The sequence below is a fragment of the Oxyura jamaicensis genome, chromosome 5 (genome assembly GCF_011077185.1).
Source record: "Oxyura jamaicensis isolate SHBP4307 breed ruddy duck chromosome 5, BPBGC_Ojam_1.0, whole genome shotgun sequence".
Taxonomy (NCBI): Eukaryota; Metazoa; Chordata; class Aves; order Anseriformes; family Anatidae; genus Oxyura; species Oxyura jamaicensis.
The window spans coordinates 16074564-16093557 of NC_048897.1; the positions used below are offsets into that span (position 1 = coordinate 16074564).

Below are 18994 nucleotides of genomic sequence, written 5' to 3' on the forward strand. Positions count from 1 at the left end.
TAAAATGAATCGACAGCATCTCAAGTTTTTCACCAGGAAGAGCATGATAATGGTTTCTTTCTCCTTCCTCAGTTTGCTTGAGGTCACTTTTTAAATGTATGCTAATATACTCTGTTAGTTCACTCTTCACAGGTTATCTCTAAAGTCAGTTTTACACAGTTCATAGAATTACATTATTTTAGTGACCAGTAATTAACAGTTCGTGATTTCTGTTTGTATCCATGATTCTGTAATTGTATTGTTAAGGCTTCTGCCATGATCTTGTGCTTGTCTTTCTGGGTACCCTGTTAAAATCTCCAGCAACGCTCACAGCACCAAGCTGTGATTCCATGATAAGTCTATTACCATTTTTCACCTACCTTAGAACCCAACCTAAGATGTGGGTTGTGTTTCATTAACTTGTTTAGGAGGATTCTGTGTGGGTTTGTATTAAGTTTTTAAGATCAAGTTTTGTATCTGTAAGGCTAGCTACCACATTCTAGGTAGAATTTAGATTGGTTTAATGCAATTTGTTCTTGACAATCCTGTGTTGATTATCATTCATCCTTTATTCTAAGTGCATGCTAAAAACTTTTTTTCTTTCTTTCTGGCATTTTTTTCCAAGCATTAAAGTGAATAGTCCATATCCTCCTGGCTACTCTTAATTCTTCACATATTTGTGAAGATACTGTGATCTTTATTGTTCAGTCACTCAACAGTTGAGCTCATCTCTGTTTTTCAAAGGTTATTTGGCATCTCAGAGTTCTCTGAGTACTCCAGGATGAAAACTATAGAGACCTCAGCTTAGCTGGAAATACCTTACTCTGTAACATACTTGTTACCTTGAAGTCTCACTGTTGGTATTACCACTGAGTTACCTTAGCTCCTGGTCACTCTTCAACTTTTCAGGAGTTGAAACCGTAGTGATTAAGGTGTTGTTGTTTTTTGTTGGTTGGTTGGTTGTGTTTTTTTTGTTGTTGTTGTTTTGTTTTGTTTTGTTTTGAGGGGGGGGGATATTTATTTATTTAGTTATATATTTATTTATTTTAGCATGTACTCTTGTTTATCGCATTATTAATTTGTATGTTGAGTGAGATAGAGAATTGAAGATAGAGAAAGCAGCCTCACAAAACATTTTAATGATCCTTTAGATCCTAAACAGTCATATTCATTACTTTGTACAAATTTAGCATAGGTGGTCACCACAAATAAATGTTCTTCATAATCTGTCCTGACTTAGTTCTGAAAATCAGTACTAAGCAATCTAAGCTGCAGATAAAACTGTGTTGTGCTTGGAATATTTAAATAGCTTTTTAATACTAAGTATACTTTGGAGTCTAAATGGAAAAATATGTATGCAATCAAGTAATTAAAGGCTGCCTCATAATGAATATACACAAATACTCTGAATTAAAGTTACTCAGGCAGCCTGAATCCTAGCACATCCAAGCTATGAGTGGTTAGTGTTGCCAGCAAAATAATAATTCTCATCATATTTCTTGTGTGTAATTTCTTGACTGAAAACAAAACAAAAGAACATAAAGCAGATTTTATTGCATAATATCAAACTGACACTTGTCTGTTTCATCTGCTGGGTTGGAACTGTGTGTTCCAGTGCACAGAACTTGAATTGATTAGCGAATAACAATAGTTATTAGGTCAGCTTCTGAAAGCAGCTCTAAGAAGATTGGAGCATGAATGACATCTGATCTGGAGAGGTGAATGAGACCCTGCCTCCTCTGCTCTGCCACTGTCTTAACTCATCATCCGAATGTATTTCTTCTTGTCTGTTCATTTCAGATTTTCAGGAGTTATCCTCTCAGTTCCTTTTGCTTCCAGGGCCTAGATTAGGTTTTTCGGTGCCAATCTCTTGCATTACTTAACATCCTTTTCTTCTTTCTCTTTCATCTCCTTACTGGCTACACTTCTCGTTCTTACTCCTTCCGGACACCAATTGTATGTAGCTTTTCATTTAGCTATTCATTTTGCCAAGCCAGTCTTATTTTTCTCATTCCTCAAATTCCTTATATGGTCTTACATTTCAGCTTCTGGTTCTCTCATTCTCTCTTACTGCCTCTGAATTTTCTCTTCCTAGTCATTTAGTCACTATTTTAAAACTTTCCCCTTTGTTAGCTGCTAGTTGCATGCTTTCTCCAACCTGATACCACATTTCAGTTGATTTTTCTTTTCTTAGTTTCTTTTTGTAATATGAGTTACACCCTCCTAAATTAATTATTTTTCCCTTTCTCCAGCTTGTACCTCTTTAGTATTCTATCTGGCAATCTTTTCTTTTTCTCAGTGCTAAGAATCGCTCTTGCTTTGACCAGCATCCAAATGGCAAAAACTTCGATTTGAGCTCTGCCCAATTATCTCTGGTCTGAATCGGAACCTGCTTAAATGTTCTGTTCTGTTGCTCATAACACGTGTGGTATCTGATCATCACTCAGAGGTGTAAACGATTTGAAAAAGGGTTTGAATAGTTATGAAGCAACGTATTGAACTGTAGTAAACTATTTGTAGAATTGCATCCCTTCAGATATATCTCATAACCTGTTTTCATGAAAAACTTCTATAACTAGTATGTTATCTACAAACTTCTGCCTTCTTCCAGTTTTAATTTCAGATAATATATTTATTTATGACTGCTAAATATCTCAGCTGAAAAGTTGTACAATATTGTAGGATATAGTCATTTATTTCTTTACTTCATACTGCAGAATAGAAGCTAGAGAATCACATATTTAAACAAACATGACTTTGAGTCATATTGCCAGCTAATTGGCCACTTAAAACATTATTTTTTCCTGTATGAAATCTGCTGGTTAAAATGTTGTCCTGCAGATATTTTGGTATAGTTTAAATATTGAAGGAGTTCATCTTCAAAGGTTAAGGTTTGTTTCTAATCATTTTTATTATCTATTAAGGTATTCCACTAGAAGAGGAAGAAGAGGAAGAGGAAGATTTCACCTTGACTGGCAAACTCCGTTCGTTAATATACAAAATCAAAGGTCCACCAAAAGCAGAAAAAGCAGAGCCTAGGGAAGAAGAAGAGAAATCACCTAGTAGGTTTTCTTTCTACATATATACTTCTGTGATGCAAGTTTAAGAAGTGTTATGTGATTAGCATCAGTTTATTTTCTATTAAAACTAGAGAGTATACTGAAGAGGGAAACTACCTCTTTACATAAATTTTGCCGCTTAGAACAATTACAAACATACTGAACACATTAGCTGCAGTGTTAAATAGGGAGTTAAAATTGGGGCCCCCCCCGTATTTTGGGTCTGGATGAGTAATGCTGAGTTTTTAAAATTTGGATTTGCATATTAGAATGACAGAAAAGTAAAAAATCAATTATGGCACAATAATCTAGACTCAAGCATTCCAAATTTGAATTTTTTTTTTTTTTTTTTTTAATATGCAAAATCTTTCTTCTTTACAGTTTAATGTTATTTTGCTTTCTGTTTCTTCATGAGATGTATGCTTCTCAGTAGCAAGATACACGTCACAAAATGTTTTTCCACTTCCTGATCTTTATAAGAAGGGACAACTTTCACCATGTAAGGTTTTGTTTGGAATTCAGAAATGTGTATAGAATTTGTAGCCTTCCGTGAAGTAAAAGCTAAAGTTATAGCATCTTGCTTCTACCTTAGAAATTTCTTATAATTAAGGTAGTGCTGAAATGATTGTTAAAATAAGAACTGCAAGATTTAAGTTTTAGAGCTCTTGTAGGCAGCATAACTTGGAATATTGTGACTTTGTTAGTGACTGCTGAAGACTTGTACTACTCAAAAAGGTGGCATTTCTATATCAGGACAGCAGTAGCTGGCCAACAATTCATAGCAGAACAACTTATTTTTTTGCTGTTCTACATCACATTTTTGGTAACACAGAGAAGTTACAGTGATAAATCATATTGCCACAATTTCCTAGTGGTCCAGACAAAAGTTCCATTATCTCAAACTTCTTGTGGGTTCTTCTTCTGTGGGTTCTTGTGCTCTGCATCCATGTCTGCTACTCCTCTGCTCTAACGCTTCTTTCAAAACTCAGCATAAGGTTTCTGTGCTCTTACTTTTAGCTCCTTCTCTTTTTATGCTTTTGCATTAGTAGGTGACAGTTGTAGAATATATCTGTAATGGAAAGCAAACTTGTAATACTGTTTTATAACTCCTTACTGATTTTATCAGTATTATTGTATTTAGAACTTTATGAGAATTATTTTTTTTTTCAAACTTCTTAATGTATTTGTTGTAGGAAACAAACAAACACTACTGAAACCATTTTCCTTCTTACGTATGTTTGCACTTATATTACTAATTTTCAGTGGTATAAATGAAGGGATATTAAGAACAAAACTAAAACCTATAATTCTGATATCTAAATAAATATTACTGAATAACTGAAGAGATGATAATAATAGTATTAGGAATGTTCCAGCAGAGTCAATATTAATGAATGGGTTAAAAGATTGACGGTCATAGATTAGTTTCTGTGGCATTGACGTGTGTAGTTCTACCAAGGTGAAGAATTTCTTAGTTGGTTAACCAAATTAAGGAATAATGCATATGCAATTAAGTAATTGATAACTCCATGCAGTCATTTTAGTGATGGAAAGCTGAAAATAGACTATTTCATTTATTACACGTGTCTCAAAGATACATGCTTTTAATTAAAGGAAGTGTTAAAGTAAGAAAATGTTACAGATACCTTTCTGCTAATGTTACAAGAGTTAATTCAACCTCTTTCCTGTTTGAGAACAAAACAGTTTTTTGTTTTTTGTTGTGTTTTCTTTTTTAAGTGAAAGATGAATGCCGTACATTTTGAAGTTATCTCAAGTTCAGTCTGTTTCACTGGAGTATCAATTTGGCATTATTATTTCATCTCTGCAATACTCCATGTTGCATTTTGAAAATATATCGTTCTTTAGTCTCTGTTTCCTCTAACAAATTATTTACTGTGGGTGGTTCTGTTGCTGGCAGAGAAAAACTTGCAGTAAAAGAAAGTGAGTATATTCCTTCCTACAGCTGCAACGTCTTAGGGTAATGTATACACAGAAACACTGTGAAACACTTGGAATAAGAGACTTTTTATTCTGAACAGTATTCCTTCATATGCACATGCCCTATTCCCTAACATGAGAGGGGTGTTTGTGGTCTAAATAGGCAAGATAGCTCTTAGTTTGCAATTCATCTTAACCATCTGCCTGAGCACTTTGAGTCTCATTGATCAGCTCATCTCGCTCCCATGCACTGCCCCTGGTGAGTTTGATGTATAGTAAGAATATCCATGTCTTCTTTCAGTTTTGCTGTCATACATTTAGGGGTTTTCAGTGCTTCCCTTAGTAGTAACTATGTGTGGTGAGTAATGAGGTAAAAAGCCAAATTCTTCCAGGCTTTCCTTTAGAACTTTTTTTTTTTTTTTTTTTGCTCTGCTTGCTCCTTGCCTTTATGAATCAAGATTTTTTTTATTATTATTATTTTTTTTTCCAGCTCTATAAACTTCTGTAATACTGTCCAATGAATATCATGTGCAGAACTGTGCAAGTGACTAGAGGTCGCTCTTCTAACCAGTAATGGTGGAAAGTGCTCCTTTTGTACTTGCAGTTTGTTCAGTTTGGCAATAGGTCTTTGTGCATGCCTAGAACCATTAATTTCATTTCAGACAGTTGTTCCATCAAGAGTTGTGTGTCCTTAGATAACAAAGCTGTTTTATAACTCAGGATACCTCTTACCTGACCTGCCTGTTCTGTGAAAGGATACATTCTGTTCTGAAAGCATATTTTGATCTGCTGTGCCTGATAGTAGGTTGTAAATACATTAAATTTTATAATAATCTCATGTGCTGCATGAAAAAACGTTTTTATTCTCCAGAGACTCATCTGTAAGCAGTGTTTTCTCTTTAATGGTAGTAGGACCTACTTTGTATCTGTGAAGAGTCATTTCTTCTTCGGGCTTCATGTGAATTGAGTTGTGAATCCGAAAACATTCACTTCTAAAGCCTAGAGATACGCGGTGTTTGGTCTCTGAAACAGAGCAGCTTATGTACGTCATATACTGGAGCTTTGGGTCACAAGAGATGCAGTTGGACAAATGATAGTACAGTGTCAGTTTCTATAGGTATTTCAGATAATCTTTTCAGGCAGGGGTTCCTCCTTGGAGTAATACATTGCATTAATCATAGAATCACAGAACCATAGAATATCCCTAGTTGGAAGGGACCAATAAGGATCATCAAGTCCAACTCCTGGCACCACACAGGTCTACCCAAAAGTTTAAACCATGTGACTAAGTGTACAGTCCAATCTCTTCTTAAATTCAGAGGGGCTTGGTGCAGTGACTGCTTCACTGGGGAGCCTGTTCCAGCGCACAGCCACACTCTCATGGACATTCATATGCACATGGAAATCACTCAAAGGACAAAACTACAAGGCAGTAGCTGAAAACTGAGTCCATGTGTGCACCTCCCCTCCACAGGGGGAAATTTGGAATTCAGAGAGTGAAAGGAGACATGTATCTGAGGTATAAAAGTGGTGATGGAAGTGGCACGTACAAATTGCTAAGGCTGAAATTCTCTGACTTCGAGCATCTGGTCATACATGCTTAGGGTATGAGTACTCCTAATCAAGGCACCTGAAAGGAACTAAAAGAAATTTTCCTTTCCTTTAAGCACATGTTCAAGTCAACTCACAAATGGATCTTAATCTTTGGAGAGGAATGCCAGCACTTTAAACTAATATTAATGATGAATTTGTAAAATATACTTTTAAAACCAAGCTAGAACTCAGAGAATGAACAACATATTAGTGTTGATTGTGATGATAGGACTTAGTAATTGTTAATATATAATTTAGTTAAGTCGTATCTATGGAGGACTCATCATGCACCCTTTAAAGATCATTAAGGAACTGGATTTTCTTGTTAAAAATGGGGAAACCTTTAACAACTATTTTTAGCTTGTTACCTATGTCACCACGCCCAGTACTTGGCTTGCTCCCAACTTGTCTGCTGGGCTGCCCTTCATCTCCTTCCCCAATTCAGAGGCTTGTAGTTTCATAAAAGGAATAGAATGCCTTGCAGAAATGATTAAGGAAGGGTTTTTATTTAAGATAGTAGGTCATATGTCTGCTTTTTAGTTTTCTGCAGGTAGGAATATAGGTCAATAGTTACCTTGTTCATGGGTTTTTGGAAATAGAAACTGTGACTGTCAAGCTCATTTAACCATGGCTCTTCAGGTGCCTCTAATTTAGGGATGGTATCTGCTATTATAATATTAATTTTTCATGTAGGACCATATATTCTGAATGTGTATATTTGACTACCAGTCTCAGAACAGAAATCAGGAAGTAGAATTCACTGGCTTGAAAAAATGCCTAGGTTTATTTCCCATGTTAAAACAATGAGGATCTTAGTGTGGTTATATGAGAATGCTTGTGTGAAAAGGTTAAGTCTCTGCTGAATAATATTCACAGCTTGCTCAAGAAAAAAAAGGAAGATGCAGTGGTAGATTAAGTTGAAGAGCCAGCCATACAGTGTGTCCTTTGAGACTTTGTCCCTTAGAGTACTGCTTACATTGAAAGCACAGAATATTAACTTACTAATTGTTACTTAAAATATTCTTCCCACTGGCTGTTAGCTCCATTTTTTGTTGCTTGTTTCTTAAATTTTAGTTAGAGAACATTCGATCACAGTATAGCACATTTATAATGTATTAGTAGTCAAAAAGCGTACCAGACTCTTGCTGTCATTGAGAGCATGCTAAAGTCATCACTTCTGATTGTTTCTTAACTATTCTCGTCTCTTTCCTGAAGAGCAATGAACACAACACCTTCTCCATTTCAGTGTAAGGCAAAAGGTGTGTTAGAAAGGATTAGAAGGGAGAAAACCACCAATCACTGCCACAAGCTAATACATCTGATTAGAAAAAAGGCTCTAAAAAGACAACTGAAAAAAGCCTAAAATAAGATACATAGAAGGCATAAGAACAGGCTAGAAAGAATTAGATTCTTCCTTCCTGAGGTTTTTAACTCTAATGTCTCTTAAGCGATTATTTATAAAGTTTTTGTCAAATTTTGCAATTATTTCTGGCTTTCTTCTTCACAAGAGTTCAGCTGGAAGTCCTGAGAGCGTACTGCTGTTCTGAAACATTGGGGAGTATATGGAAATGGCTGAGAGATGCAGCTTGGGAATTCTCTGGTTTTAGGCAACAGAAGCTGAACTGCAAAGTTCTGTGCCTTTAAGTAGTGTTTGGATAAAATAATCCTGGGAATGAGCTTTAGGGACCCTGAGCTAGAAGCGCTATTCATACACTACAGTTGTCGGAGTTCAAGAAGCATTTGGACAACATTCTCAGACAGATGGTCCAAGTTTTTTTGGGTGATCTTTTGGGGACCCAGAAGTTGGACTTGATGATCCTTGTGGGTCCCTTCCAACTTGGATATTCTATGAATATAATTGGTAAGACCAACTGTTAAGATTCAGATCCATGTAAATCAATACCTTCTTTCAAACATGGACTACAAATGGATATCTAAGGACAGGTAAGAACAGAACAATTAGATATGATATTTACTACTTTTATGTTGTCCCAGGCTCCAGTTACCTTCAGCTCAGGAAGCTTCCTGTCTAAAGTGGTTTGTCTTTTTAGATCCCCATTGTTCTGACAAATATTTGTGTAGTTTCCACTGAGCAAATATGAACTTTTAGCCTCTGCCATATCTTTGGCAGGGAATTTCAGGGTTCTTTCATCCGTTATGTGAAGAACCACTTTAATTTTGGGGCTTTGTTTGATGGACTCTTCATGTGTTGGACAAAAAGGTGGACCAGAATTACATGTCAAATTCAAGATGTGGCTAAATAATGGATTAACAGAATGACATAGTGTACTCTGCTTTAACTATTCACTTCTTAATAAATACTGGGTTTTGATTTGATTTTTTTTTTTTGACAGAAAGTTAATTTGAGCTGATATTTTGATGGATCTATTTCCAGAACTCATGTCTGTTAAGAATGCATTGTACTGTTAATAAATTGATTGTTTTCCAATTTAATTTTATTTACAGTGACTTTATTTTCATCAATTTTAATTACTGTTTTATTGCCAGTTTCCAGTCTTTATTAGTTCTGCTTTTTTTCTTTCTTTCTGACATTCAGTGAGTTGAAAAGTTATTGGAAAGCATTAGTTATTGTAGGGAAGAAGAGTTCAGTGTAAAAACTAAAGAGGAGACTATGACATAGCACTGAAAGAAGAAGCTGAGTGGAGAAGTTATAAAATGTTTTCAAAAAAGACTTGTTTAATATTTTCATTCATAACCTGCCCCTAATAATAGAGCTGTCTTAATGAAATAGTGAATTCATCCCCACAGAAAAAGCCTGTTTTTTCAAACAAAATGTAAGAACTAATTTTTGTTTTCTATAAATACATCATTAGGTAAATTGTAAGAGAGAAGTGAAAAGATACCCTGATCCATTTGAGTATAAATAATGAGCATTTGTTAAAACAAGGACTGAGATATGTGTTTAGTTTTTAGGTAAAGCTCTTAAACTCAGGGCTTAGAAAAATTGTTTACACTGTCATTGAATATGTGACATGTACAACACAGAACTGCTCCAAGCAATATGCATTGTGTACTTCCAAACAATACAATTTTTTAGAGAATGTATTACCAAGTGGTAGTGACTTTTCCGAAACAGATGGGTAACACAGATTAAATTCCCTATTTTAAATCAGTTTGCTTATCCAGTTCCTTAGTATGTATGCAACATCACACAATTTTGAGATGTTTCCAGGTAGGACATCATCTTCATTGAAGATAATAGAGAACCCTTGTTTGAATAACAAAGTAGCTAAACAGTCATTGAATGAATGAATAGCAAAAGCTGCTAAAGCCATCCTGTCTTGGCCTTGAATTGGATATTTGAATATTAAAAGAAAAGGAAGCTATCTCATTCTCTTTTCTGGTAGTTTCTTTAAGTTTAGAACAGACTTTTTAACCCCCTCTGGCAAAACCAATTAGCAAGCTCAGCCCACATTCGTAAATATTTCTGGTATAATTGGAATCGTACTTTTCAGCCGATAAACTCTCAATAAACTAGATAAACTCTTCAATAAACTGAAAACTTAATGATTAGTTTCTGTATTCCAAACCTAAATTGTTATTCATAAAAAATATGATGTTTCTTTGACATTTTAAAATTACATTAAAGTCATTCCTAATGAAAAGGTTTTTGCGTTAGAAAAAGCTCTGCAATTACTTCTATTTTATAAATCTTAATGTAGAAATGAAGGGCAAATTAAAATGCTAAATTTAGTATTTCACTCACAAGGATTATTCTCAGGGCCCTACTGAGCCGAGAATTTTTCATTGCTAACAATGCTGAATTGAATTGACTTGAACAATAAGTAGAAATTTCTTGTTTTCTATCTCTCAGGAACATCACACTTACCTTGAAAGATCCAAGAATTATTTTTCCAGTTGAAAATTCTGTTCGGTCTGCTAATGTTCTTTTGCTTTCTTACAATTGTTGTATTTTGCCTCATTTTCTGCTGTTATAATATTTTACTGTAATACATGTTTTTGACTTTTTTTGTGGTTGTAAAGTCTAGTAACATTTTCTGTATTTTATTCTTTTAGCTACACTGAAGGAACTCATATCCCAGACTATGGTACGCTGGTCTCAGGAAGATCAGATTCAAGATCCAGAATTAGTTCGGATTATGTACACCCTCCTTCGTAGGCAATATGACAGCATTGGTGAGCTACTTCAAGCTCTGAGGAAAGCATACACTATTAGTGCTGCCTCTGTGAAGGATACAATTAATCTGCTTGCTGCACTGGGCCAGATTCGCTCACTTCTCAGTGTCAGAATGGGAAAAGAGGAGGAATTGCTAATGATTAATGGATTAGGGTATGGAATTAACATCATTTTATTTTTGAGTAACACTTTCTGTTATATTAGTAAATCCTTCTACTTAAGATCCTAAATGAAAATTAGTACAGTACTGAAATGCAGATACGTATTAAATATTTCAATTTTTGGTGGAAATTTGCTCCAACTTATCTCTCTATGAGTATTAAATGTGTCTTTCTTTTTTTTTTCCTGTGAACTAAGGTGTTTTCTCACCTAAAGAAACAGGACTATTTTTACAACAGTGAAGCCTAATGAGTATTTTTCAGATGTTTTGCTGAAGCTTTGCAAATATACATGTTTTAGCATAGAAAACAGATGATTTACATCTGTATTGCTGTCAATACCACACCTTTCCCAAATTTAAAGTTGACATTAATTTTGCATGCATATGTGAATAGACTTGCTGCTATCTTTCTAAGTGACAAGTTTGTACAAGTAGCTAGGTAGAACCAGCAGCGTTGTGATCTGAAAGATTTCAAACTGGTTAGTATTTATTACGTGATATCAATGATAATTTAAAGTATTTGTACAAGACTGCTTATATTATTCTTTATAATGTTAGAATTATAAGACATTGACTTTGTGTAATGCCTGCTCACACCAGATTATATTATGAGATTACCTCTGTTAAGCACCAGTAGTTTTGTACATGCCTGCATGTTTTATTACTCCTCATAAGTGAGTAATTGCAGGATTAGGCCAATTAATGTTGGAAGTTAACAGAAAATTAATTACTTAAATTTAAATGATATATTTAAAAACAGATAAAGTACTAGTTGTAAGATTACTTGAGACCTATATTTGTTTGTCCTTCAATGAGAACATTGAACAGTTTCTTTCCTTTACAACAGTTATAAGGAACTTGCATTACCCTTACTACTTTGCTGTAAAAATCGCAGAGAGTCTCTTCAGCAAGTTGGGCAATTTGTAAAAACAGTTTATTAATTAGTATGGGACGGTATTAAATAATTTGTTCTCAATGCTGAGTTTGTGAAATTGATGAGAATTCTAGGAGGGATAAAGAGTAAGTTTTGGGAATTTTAAAAATCCTTCTATCCCCTATGAAAACACATAAACTGTGTTCTGGATTGTGAAACCAACGTAGAGGTTCCAGAATATGTTGAAAGGAGGGTGGGTAGAGTGAAAATTATAAAATATTGCTATTATTTAAGAGGACTTTATGCCATGTTAAATATTCTTCCAGATAGTTCTAATTTTGGAAATATCAATGGAAGACATTTAACTAGTATCCTTGAAAATTATGTCTCTTTAGTATCTTCTACTTTATGAACTGATAAAATTAATTAAGCTGTGTTTCTGCAGAGATGAGATGAGATTTAGATTTATTGATCCCCATTCTCTATTTACAACATAATTGAATATATTCTTTTACACTTAGATCTTTACAGGGTATGTTTTTTCTTTAAAGAGAACAGATGGTAAGAACCATTTAAAGATGAAGAAAAATGCCATTTTGAAATAATTGAAGAGTTTAGGTTCTTGTTACATAGCTTTAATGACAATTAGAGGAATGACAGCATGTTTAAATGTGAAGCATTATGTTTTTGTGTTATGCTGAAATCTGAGAATTTAAAATCATATTATGACAATGAATGCATATGTCTGAAATCTCTAATAGCTGAAAATAGTATTTCTTTAAAATGTTGCCTTTTCTCCCGCTTCAGGGATATAATGAACAACAAGGTGTTTTATCAGCATCCTAACTTAATGAGAGTCTTGGGCATGCATGAGACAGTTATGGATGTGATGGTGAATGTGCTTGGAGGAGATAAATCTCAGGTAATTTTCACTGTAATTTTATTATGAGTTTTGCATCTTGTACCTTTGGAAAAGTTTAAAAAGGGTGTTAGAGAAAACATCCAAAGATAAATAGATCTCCTTATATATAAAATAGATCTTACTTGTCCAGATTGAAATATTGATTAACATTTAAAATTGAACAGTTCTTACAGTAGTAGAGGGACAGTCATTCTAGGACTTAAATTTTTAAAAAGTGAGAGAGAGGTAATAGGTATTTTGTCTTTTAATTGTACCTTAAAAGTTCTTTGTTTTGTTTTGTTTTTTAATTTTAAATTAAATATATGTTACGTGCGTATATGAGGCTTAGCTCTGCTAGGAAAACTTCTTTATCTTAGATAAAACTTCTTTATCTTACTTGAGGTGTAATTTTCCTGCAAAATTGTGTTTTGCCTTTTCTTAGTGTTATGTTTGAATACCTATATGTTAATTTAAAGGTAGAAAGGCATAAATATTTTGAGAAGCATAACTGAACATTCCTCCAGCAACCTGAGGAAAGTCAGAAATGAAGTGGGCTTATCTTCTCCTTTTTTATGCCTGATGTTTTAATGCTAATGCCACCCTCACCAAAAGAGGGGTCTCCTCTTCTCCAAATACTGCATATCTTTTTTTTTTTTTTTTTTTTTTTTTTTTTTTTTGTATGGCCAGGCAAACTACAGTTATTTATAACCTGATAAATACTTGTGTAATTTATAGGTGTCACAACCTTCTGTTTTTGCTAAAATTTGTACATAATGTCCAAAGTGACAAAACTGACCAAACAAAAAAAACTGTTCCTTTTGATTCTACTTAAGAATGTTATCACAGAGAATTTTTACAACACAAACACAGAGAATTTTTACAACACAAAAAAACATCATAGAAGTTACCATGATATTTTTCATGAGGAATGTAGACCTAGAAAATTAGTTGTTAACCTGGTGTCATTTAATGAGTCTGGCCACCCAGAATATCCTATTTTGTATCTCTATCTCTATAAATTGTGTGGGGAATCCAAAACTTCACCCATTGAACTGGGATTGGCATAGGAATAGAAATCTTATCAAGAAATACGAATATGAAATGGGGTGTGTTTTAGAATTTGATCTATTCCAGTCTCATGGTGCCTCATTTTCTCCTTAAGAGTGGAAACTTGCAGATACCTACCCTTCAGAACCCTTTCTTTTTTATTTTAAATGGAAATGGAGGGCTATAGTTATATTATGAAATAACACAGCAAGGCTTATTAACAAAGTTTTGCACAACATTAACACAGATTTTAGATACTGCAGTTGGGAGATTTCATAGAGCAAACCATTGGACAAGGAACTGTACAGGCAGAGAAGTGTTGCTTCTGAGTTCCAAATGTGAAATATCTTCCATATGAACCTTGCAGGGAGAGCACTGCTTTTAAAAATTATTGCCATATGCTGTCTGTTGATCTCCTGCTGGCATGCTTATCTTCTAAGCACGTATAGACGTCTCACTTGAAAGGTTTTTCACTTAGGGTCTAACTGGAAGGCATTAAACTGGAAAAGGTACATGCCTCTGTATGCTGGGGATCTTTTACTGGCCCAGGTAAAGTGTCCTTAAGTAGAAAGGAGTAGGGCCAGAAACAGTGTGCATGCCTTGGTCAGTGATGGTTTTATACGCTCAGTTGAAATTCTTCAGGCTTTTATCTAATGGCTTGCTTATGTACAGTTCAGGAATAGTGGTGGCATCAGACATTAGAACATTGCTTTTTGTGCTTAGTTGAGTTCCTCACAACTCTATCGTTAGTTATCTTTCAAAGAATCCTGAGCAATGCCCTTTTTGACTCTTAAAATGGAAACATTTTACTTCAAAATTACTTCTTACTGATCTGGAAATTTTCAAATTCCATTTTTGTTTCAGTACCTATTAATAATAAAGAATTTCTAAAATGACAATTTTTTGACATTGTGGCTCTTACTGTAATTTTGTAAACAAGGTTATGTCACACATTCTGCTTAGTTTAAAATCCCTATAAATTATGGGTGTGGAAGCTTTGCTGAGTGTTTTCAGGAATTAATGAATGTTTTTCATTAATTTTCTTCTATCATACATTTAAAAACAGAAATCATGTCTATTGCTCTATTGCTACTTTTACATAATAGCACCTTCATGACTAAAATAGCCAAGTGAGCCACACACATTAACAAAAAAACCCTGTGTCAAACTATGGTTAATCAACTCAAGTCTATGGAAGTTAGGAAATGTACCTGATGTCTTCAATAGATAATACATTATCATATAACTTCTAATTAGCACAATCACTTTTTTTTCCCCCACAAAACTGTTGTCTGAGTTGAAAAGGCTGCATTAGAATGAATTAAATTTGTTCTGTAAAGGAGGCAATATTTATTATGCTTTATATAATTAAGTAATATTATTTATAGTTGCAAGGTACAAAGTGAAGGAGGCAGGATGTCAGAGGAAGAAAAAACATGGTATTTTGATTAAAGTGCTTGAAGATCACCTTGGATCTCACAGAATTTAATGCATTTTACAGGATATTATAGAGTGTGTATATGTATATATGTCACAGAATTTAATGTATTTTACAGGATATTATAGAGTGTGTATATGTATATATGTATATAGAATACATTCCTATTTTTGCCTGATGAGTGTTGGTCAGATTATTTCAAAAAGAATTCTCCTGGGTGGTGATTAATTTTCTGCCCAATTTTCTGTGCCTCCTTAGGCTGCAGATTTGCAACCGTGCTTGACACTTTAAATGCCATATAATGATAAATTTAATACATCTGGTAGGGTAACCTTGAAACAAACATCAAAAGTCTCTCCCATGATTTTTGATCTTGTTCTTTCATCTCCTTTTAGTAAAATGTGAGACTGGCATAAGTTTTTCATGTCAGAAGATGTTATGACTAATTGCAGTTTGTGAAACGTTCATTTGGGTATGCTACAGATTAAATTATTTTATTTTCAGAAGAGAAATCCTTTGCATGTAATACACAGCAAGGAAAATGTCTTTAAAAAAAATTGCACAGCAAAAATAAAATATTAATGTATGTTATCAGGCCTATGTATTGAGGAATGTAGAAGTCTTGTAGAAACCTTTTTAAAAAGACTGTGTATTCTTATTTTAATGAATATGTCTGGATACACTAAGGTCCTTTAATATTTTATTCTGCTGTGACCTAATACTTTTTGGTTGAGCTTGTTACCATAATGTTGTTTATGTATAACCACATTTGCAAGTCTGCAGATTGCTTTGTTTGAGAGTTGAGAAATAACTCTCAGTTTTTCTTCATTATATGTCCCCTGTAGTTCCCTGTAAAATGATTTTTCAACATTTTAAATCCAATGGCCTAATGAACACAAGTTAAAAGGAAATGCAGGTCCTTTCTTAAATTAGAACAAGAGCAACCATCAATTGCTTGTCACCTTGGTAACTTCGCTATACTTTCCTTATTAGGGATGCAGGAAGAAGAATTGGAACAGATTGGTAATTAACATATTTCACTGCTTTGTCAACTTTCTTCTTCAGCAGATCGCTTTTCCTAAGATGGTGGCGAGCTGTTGTCGATTCCTATGCTACTTCTGTCGAATTAGTCGTCAAAACCAAAAAGCCATGTTTGAGCATCTTAGTTACTTACTGGAAAACAGCAGCGTTGGGCTGGGTATGTCATGTAGCTGTAACAAAGAAGGAAATGTGCTATCACAAGTTTGCCATCTAATTTGTATAGCAAGTTGAATCGTGTGCTGAAGCCTCTCTTACATACTTTTTTCCACTTTTCTTTCATCTTTGTATGTCTGTTAATTACATTTGAAACAGAGGAGCTTAACCTGTTTTTTTTTTTTTGTTTTTTTTTTTTTTTCTTTCTTTCTTTTTTTTGATATCTTGAAAGATTTAGGATGAAATCCATGCTGTTTGACTTTTTTTTCCATCCAATATAATTTCAATTAGAAATCTAAGATTACTTTAGCCCTCTGGCAAGGGTCAGTTTCATCTGGGCATCAACACAAGTTACTTTTTAATTGTTGTTCTTTCCCTTCCCTTTAGTCCACTGATATGAATTTCATATTTTTCCTTTGGAATGGGTGTTTGATTTTAAAATGTGCATGTATTAGACTTTGTAGTTCAAGAAGATTTTTCTTGGCTAGGTAGATGGCTTATATCGATAAGGTATACCAAGACAAGATAGCTTGTGATTTCACAGTGTTTTAGCTGTTCATGATTGCTATTTCTATGCCTATGTTTGCCCATATTAAACACAGAAAATGGAATAAGAATGAAAGAATGAAAACAGGCAACGCTGAAGTTCAAAAGTGGATATTTTAGCTGGATATAGGCATATTAAAAGTCTTGAATTGATATGGTTGTACAGTTTCTTAGTTATAAAGCTGGAATGTTGCTCTGCTAGAGAAATAGTATAATTTTTTTCTAGTTTGCTGTGTTGTTAATACTGATTTCTTTATCTGCATTTAAAAGCAGCATAGTTCTTTATGTTTGTGGATATGGATGTCAAGACAGAAAAGAATTTCAGCATTTATTTTAACATTATTTGAATGTTAACCATGTTCTTGATTGAAGAACAATCATACAACATACTGTTAATATGTTTAGATTCCATTGTGATTGCTGCCATCTGCTGCATGACTGTGATTACTGCAAATTGAATTTAATTTTTGTACATTAACATTCTTCTGCAGCATTTCCTTCAATGAGAGGTTCAACACCACTAGATGTTGCAGCAGCCTCCGTAATGGACAACAATGAGCTTGCGCTAGCACTGGAAGAGCCAGATCTGGATAAAGTAAGTGATCACTCTAACCTACTTATTCAACAGTGTACTTGTAGTAGAAGGGAAAAGGGCAAGTCTGATCACAGTAATTTTTGAATATGATCTTTTCAGAAATAGTTGCTCTAGGAATGTGCTGTCTTAGCATAAGGTAGACTGAGCAGTATTTTCCTTGCTTTGGCTCTATACCTTGCTTTGGCTTTATACTTGGTGGGAATCAGCAAAAAAAGAACAAGAAGGTGTTTTCCTGTCTTCTGTATCCTTTTGCTATTACTGTCAGCTAGAAAGAATAACAAGAAAAAAGGCATGAAGCAGGAGAAAGACATGTCAGGAAACATTGTCTGGGGAAGGGCAAATTCAGGTGAAGTAAGAGGAGAAAGTGAATAAAAGTCTCATGGCTTAAATAAATCAAAGAGATTGATGGGGAGAACAGAGGTAAAATCTAAGAGAATAGTAGGGCAGATACATGAACAAAGGAAGTTGGAATAGAATATTAGGTTTAGCTGCAGCAGTAAATTGAATCCGGGATTCAGGTAGTATTCCTAACCATTCACGGTGGTTAGGAATAAAGGGAAATTTAAGGAGAAGAGGGATGAAGTAGGAATAGCGGGTAAAAAGATACAAAAAATGGCATAAAGTTCTCTGTATACCTGGGAAGAGGAACAAAATAGTAGATGGAAGGTGGATACAAAGTCAGAAGAAAAGGAATACAGGAAAGGGAAGGGATGTGTTCTAACACAGCAGTGGGAAACAGAAGCCAGAAGGGAGGGTTTAATATGATAGTTTAGCAGAGGTAAAGCCTATGTAGAGTATGGGAGAATCCTGTGATGAGGGTAGAAGTGGGTGAAGAGTGGTTGTGGTGGTGTTTGTATTCAGCATATACACTGGGAGAGGCAAAGGTTAGAAAATGGAAATAAATGGACATATGATGGGGATAGCTCAGAGAAGACAAGGACAGGAATATGAATGGAAGTGGTGTGAGAGCACAGGAATATACTAATTAGATAAAGGTAGTATTGAGAACAATTCCCAGATTTTTATCATTTGCAAACTTGCCAAAGGTGCACTCCATTCTATTGTTAATGAAATATTAACAGCATTGACCCCAGGATACACTGTTAGAAACTGGAGCACCAGCATTGACTGTCATATTTTCAAGGAAAGTAATGTTAGGCAAGTCAGTGAATTACCTATTTCAAAACCTATTTGGGGACTAAAATCATCTTAAGATGTTATCCTTACGTATTTTAAATAAAAACAAAGATCACATCTGTGCAGTTACCTGACAATTTCCTTTTAAATGATTGAGAAAATGTTTCATTCATGTTTCAGAAATTCTGCTTACTATAATTAATGACATTTGTAATTTCTCAGTGATTTGTCTTGCTTAAAGATATTCTTCCTGATAAGAAATGCTATATTGGGTATTTGTGTTTTACCAAAAAATTTAATCTTTATGGTTCTCCAGACACTTAACTGTTCACTGATATTGATCTATCTTCTGAAAATTTTAATTATTTGCATAT

General features: G+C 34.3%; 1 protein-coding gene across 11 annotated transcripts in view; it reads left to right on the forward strand.

The window, feature by feature from the left end:
- The window catches only part of RYR3 (ryanodine receptor 3), a 222108-nt gene that overhangs the window by 116501 nt on the left and 86613 nt on the right, over nt 1–18994 (forward strand). For 8 of the 11 annotated variants that reach the window (XM_035328748.1, XM_035328745.1, XM_035328746.1 and 5 more), the window contains 5 exons: nt 2904–3041; nt 10608–10881; nt 12570–12684; nt 16214–16346; nt 17380–17483. In XM_035328748.1, coding sequence (XP_035184639.1) covers nt 2904–3041; nt 10608–10881; nt 12570–12684; nt 16214–16346; nt 17380–17483 — 764 coding nt within the window. The remainder of the gene's footprint in view (nt 1–2903; nt 3042–10607; nt 10882–12569; nt 12685–16213; nt 16347–17379; nt 17484–18994) is intronic. The other 3 variants (XM_035328747.1, XM_035328753.1, XM_035328754.1) reach the window with 1 other exon arrangement.